Raw genomic sequence first — 5656 nt, forward strand, 5'->3', positions numbered from 1 at the left:
GGGGCCGGGACCCGGCAGGAAATGGAAGGATGAAGTGTGCAGCCGGAGCGGTGATGTTCCTTCTCTCCTTGCTTTCCCCTGCAGGAACGTAATCCGCAATGCTAGTTCTCAGGTTGCTCAATATTGTCGCTCCAGCCTACTTCTTGTGCATCTCCCTAGTGACCTTCGTCCTCCAGATCTTTCTCTTCATTCCCAGCATGTTCAGAGACCCTTCCACCACCCCACTTCTCTCTCCTGCTCTGCTGCATGGGGCCCTCTTCCTCTTCCTCTCAGCTAATGCCCTGGGCAACTACGTCCTTGTGATCCAGAGCTCCCCCGAGGACTTTGGCAAGGGCTTAAACTTGGGCGAAGGAGCCGAAGTGGTGGCAGACTGGCTGGATGGAAGCAGGTCCCCGAGCTCAGCTTTGCCCAGCACTCACTTCTGTAGACTGTGTGCCAGAGTCACCCAGAAGCATGACCACCACTGTTTCTTCACAGGGAACTGCATCGGGAGCAGGAACATGCGAAACTTCATCATGTTCTGCCTCTACACCTCCCTGGCTTGCCTCGACTCCCTGGTGGCAGGCATGGCTTACATTTCTGCTACGCTCTCCATGTCCTTTGCGAACCCGTTGGCCTTCCTCACTCTTCTGCCTCACTCCATCAGCCAGTTTTTCTCAGGTAAGGACTACTTCCTCGGACATGAGGAGTGTCTGTCTCCTCCAGGGCTCCCGCAGTGGTGGGGACACGATCTTCCTCGGATAGCTGTGTGTGGGGAGCAGTGGTGGTGAAATGGGCAAGAGGGAGAACTGGCTGTATTCAGCAAAGTCCTCTTTCAAGGCTAGAGACAGCCTTTGCAAAGGACTTTGCTTCAGCCGAAATAGAGACTGAGACTCACACCAGATTACAGCCACAGCCCTATTCCTAATATATTAGGCTCTGGTGATAGAATAGGGCTATCTGTCACGCAGGGAGTGTGTTGCAGTTAGAGGGAAGGGATTTCACTCGTTGCATTGCAGGTGAGGGGAATCTTCTGCCTTTATCCTACAAGCTTGCAGGTCCTCTGTATCCCAGCAGAGATACTCTCATTCTCTTCATCCCGGTCCACTCACCCCCTCTGCTGCCACACACCTTCTGCCTTCTGGCAGCACAAACTTACTGAGACCTTGCCATTCTTCCAGCACGGGAGAATTGGGGTCCAGGCAACAGGAACCAAGGGAGGCATCAATGTGACATGATTAGCCACCTCTCTCTGGACCCCAGTCTGGGACATTGATATGGGATATCCACTGTACCTGCTCTCTGCAAGATCTTTGCACAAAAAGGCAAATATATCTTTCTTCTTTACCCCATCCTTTACCCCTCCTTCTGCTTCTCCCTCTTTCCCCTCTCTTCTTACCTTTTCATAAATCTTCACAAACCTTTCCCTTCTTCCTCCTGCTTCTGCTCTTCCTCTCCTCTTCCAGCCTTGCCTCTTCACCTTTCAACACACCCTCAAACTCTTTAACCTCAACCCTTTCTGTGTCCAAAACCAAGAGCTAGATCAAACCTGGTCTCAGAGAAGTGACTATGCAGACAATCTAGAGTTATTCTGCCTTGAAAGCAGCTGAAGAAAAATGCCATTTCCCACCACCACCCCCCCTCATGCAGCTCATTCCTCACACACTTAGATCAGCTTTTGTTAGACTAAAATAGGTATCCCATACATTTTAGCTTTGCAGATTCAGCTGAGCTCAGTAAGAAGGGCCTGGAGTGAATTTTGGCTAGTGCACTGCCACCAGAAGTGTTGATTATGATCTGAGCGTGGAGTCTCCACTGCTGGGGATACAGGAGCCAGAGAGGCCCAGCTTGCTTTTCGGATTCCAGGCTGGGTTTGCAGGGTTGCCATGTGAAAACAAACAAATATCTCTCGACTTGGCAAATTAGCAGATTTGTCATGGTAATCACTGAGAGACAATAAACATTAAATCCTGCCATGACATTTTTATGGAGTCATTTTTCCAAGTAGGAGAATTTTTGTAAATGATGTTGCACGAGCTTCACTAGCATTAAAAACACTGGGAATGATTTCCCCCTGTGCCTAAGCTCTGCTCAGCAGAGCAGCCCGGGAGGGGGAGCAGGGATGTGGGAGGAGATTAGCAAGGAATTAGTTCTCTCTCTGATTCTGCGGGCTCATCTGCACTGAGCTGGGTCCTGGCATATGTCTGAAGAGCCACTGAAGTGCCCCAGCTCTGGTGTCAGCAGCTGCAGTGCCAATGGCAGTGTGTGGGAAGTGTTTGAGTGCCACACAACGGGGCTGGGCACAGGGCTGTGAGCTGGGAGCCAGGACACCCGAGAGAGGCAGCAGCTTCCAGCAGCTCCCACCAAACCTCTGGTTTGGCCAGAGTGAGAACTGCTCCTCACACAGCAATATACAGGCGCTTGGTGTCTCAATTGCTTGGGAGGAAGGGCCTACTGGGTTTCTACCAGCACGTCTAACCCCCAGTTCAGGAATGAAAAACACAGCCTGGAATAGTTACCTGGAGGGGTTGTCCACCCCTATTTTTCAGCTAACTTCAGTGTTGTAGGATCCAGAGCATTGCTATAGCAGGGAAAAAACTTTACCTTTTTTCTTCTCCGTCATGCACTCTGCACTGGAGGAGGAGTAAGGGAGGATGAAGGGTGAATCTGCTGGTCTTATGTCAAGTGAATGGCTCCTGCTTTCACGCTGGGAAAATTTTCAGTTGGCTCATTCTGCTCAGACTGTGCTCGGGCATGGATTTCAGGATCTGACCCAGAGTCTATAATTTCAGCTTGTGATTCAGCTTTTCTGGCATAGATGATGTATGGCACTAAGCTTGAGATCACACCAGGTCAGTTAGAGCGAAAGTGAATCTGAGACTAAAATAGACAGTGGTGATGAGGGACAAATAGAGAGTACTTTTGTAAACACAGGTCAGATAGGATCCAGAGAAGAAATTATAGGAAATGCTTATGTACGTAACCTGAAGAAAAGGTTAAAAAAATAGATATATCTGAAAAATACGGCTCAGAGATGCTTAATATTTGCAAGAGGAAACAAGGGTAATTACTTTCTTGATGGTGAATTTCAGCAGCCATAGAAATAAAGCTTATAGCCACCTTGCCAAGACTAAAGAAAATATCTGTCTTTCTCCACATCCCATCCGAATATCAGCTGCAGGAAAGAACAAGTGTCTGTCATGCTCTGAATGAGCAAAAGAGGGGCCAAGAAGCCCACATTTGGCTCTGGGTTTCCTACCTCATTAAGTTATTCCAACAGAATTGGTATGAGGATTTGTCACCATCCTAAGGGGTTGCTTCTTCCCTTATTGCATTGCATATGAAGCCAATCGAGCTGAATGGGATCTAATGAGAAGGGAGAGATGACATGGCATTTAGGAAGAAAACTGAATGACTCCTGTGCCTTTTTCAAGGGGGGACAACCTCTGAAAGCTCAAGGCTGCAGTCTGTCCTTACAAATCATCCTCAGAGAGGCCTGCTGGCTTGACATGGTTGTCACGGGTCAGTCCCCACTTACAGCACTGCCAGGTGGAGAAACTGGGATTCACAGAGTGCAAAACCAGATGACACCATCTAATCTGACTTTCTGCAGAAGAGAAGCAAGATACACTCAACCACCTACCCTTGTATTGAACTTAAAACCTGAAGCAGCCTTATACTTGTTTCAGGCAGCACAGCTCTGCTGTCCATGCAATCCCTGCTCTGTCAAGGCCTTAGAGCACCCAGAGCTTTCACCTGCCCGAGTCCCTCTGCCTCATGGTCTTCCAGAGGGATGGGAGCTTGTGAGGGCTTTTTCATTTCTAAACCCCACAGGAACCAGTGAGAGGATATTGGCTATTTATACCAGCACTGACACACATTTCATTTACTTTGTGTGCCTATGTGTAAATATGGGTGTTTAATAATATATCGATATACCCAAAATATATGTGTACACATTCATATGCATACACAGAGAGTATTATTTTAATGGGTTTGGATCTGCCTACACACTTAAAGGTCACTCAGTGGCACCTGCTATTATACTAATATTTTCCAGAAGGAGTTGTAAAATCATTATAGAGGAAAGGCCCCACAGAATATTTTTATTTAAATACATTCAGGATAAATGTATACTACACAAACTGTAGAATTAAGGGCTTCAGACCTACAAAGTATTTTATATATTCTAGCAGCAGCTTTAAAAAAGGAATTTGGATTGTATTTTGGAAAGTTTTCTGTTTCTTGTATTCATATGAATACTCCCTTTGCCCAATGGTAGGAAAGTAATTACTGATTTATTTTTCTTCACCCTGGCCCCGTATTTCATATATATATATGTATATATTCTTCACATATAGTGAAGAGGGAGAGAGAGAGACAGAGAGAGAGAGAGGGTGACAAATCCCAAGTCTTTCTACCTAGTATTAATGCACACAGCAATGCTTCTGGAAGCATCCGCATGCTGTAGGACCCACATCTCTTTTCATAAGGAACCTAGAAATCTTAGATTCACTGTGAAGAGCAGGTAAATCCTTAAATAAATTAACCATTCTTCAAAACAGTGTGAAGTCTTACAGACATGTTTCACTTCTGGCTGAATTTGCCCCTGTAATCTAGATCTCACATTAACAGCAAAGGGAGAAGTGTAGGGACACTATTATCATTTTAGTATTTCCCCAGCAGGGTCCATTGCATCAGATGTTACAAAGGAAACAGTTTTATATAGTTAGAGCAAGCAGCCTGTATTGCTTCTAACTCCCCATCTGTGGCCAGAGAGTATAGGCAGCTCGTCGGTTCTTGGGACTAAGCGTTACACTGAAATGTGAGGTGTGTCTAAACTCTCTCTTTTATTGTTTTATTGTATTATCCCCGGACTCTTGGTCTGCAGGAGCTCTCCTTAGCTCTGAGATGTTTGTCATCCTCATGCTCTACCTCTGGCTTGGGATTGGACTGGCCTGCGCTGGCTTCTGCTGCCACCAGATGCTGCTGATCCTGCGTGGGCAGACGCGGTACCAGGTGCGGAAAGGGATGGTGGTGAAAGCCCGGCCCTGGAGGGAGAACCTGCGAGAGGTCTTTGGCAAGAGGTGGCTGCTAGGACTTCTCATCCCTGTGCTGAACGTGGGAAGTGACTGCTGTAGGCAGAAAGAGAAATAAAATCCCCAGACATGTGTGTGCATCCCATGCACACAACACCTCCTCTGTTTTCTCCCACCGTCTCCTGGATCACTAAAGAGTTGGGCTACTCCATTTCTCGGGATTGCAGCCTCTGTGGGAGGAAAGGACTGGCTATCAAACAGAATAAATTTAGCATATTAACAAGGAGATCACAAACCATGTAGATGAAGAGATACTGCAGCTTAGTAGTCACATCAGTGCACCTGCGTACGTGGCAACAGTCTTTGAACTAGTAGAAAAATTAGTCAGACCCTCCTGTGGCTTCCTGCCTGATTCCTCCAGCCCCCAGCCCCATCAGCCACCCTACACCGTCCCTAATGAACTGCAGCAGGAGCTTTCAGAGAGCCTGGGCTGTTGCAGTAGACTGTAAAACCAGTGTCTGTTACTTGAGAGAGGTTTGCAGGATCCCTTTTTGGCTCTTATATACTTGAGGTAACTTCACAGCACTGAGAAGCCTCTAATGACAGAATTGCAATGCAATTGAGCTGCCCTAGGAGCA

The 5656-nt window shown here is 47.1% G+C and overlaps 1 protein-coding gene across 1 annotated transcript; it reads left to right on the forward strand.

The window, feature by feature from the left end:
- The first annotated feature begins 98 nt into the window (after nt 1-98).
- Nucleotides 99-5337, forward strand: ZDHHC22 (zinc finger, DHHC-type containing 22). Its single transcript, XM_010184087.1, has 2 exons — nt 99-660; nt 4871-5337. Exons 1-2 carry the CDS (start codon nt 99-101, stop codon nt 5134-5136), a joined length of 828 nt encoding a protein of 275 aa, XP_010182389.1. The 3' UTR covers nt 5137-5337.
- Nucleotides 5338-5656: the final 319 nt, after the last annotated feature.

The sequence above is a fragment of the Mesitornis unicolor genome, unplaced genomic scaffold, assembly GCF_000695765.1.
Source record: "Mesitornis unicolor isolate BGI_N332 unplaced genomic scaffold, ASM69576v1 scaffold5615, whole genome shotgun sequence".
Classification (NCBI taxonomy): domain Eukaryota; kingdom Metazoa; phylum Chordata; class Aves; order Mesitornithiformes; family Mesitornithidae; genus Mesitornis; species Mesitornis unicolor.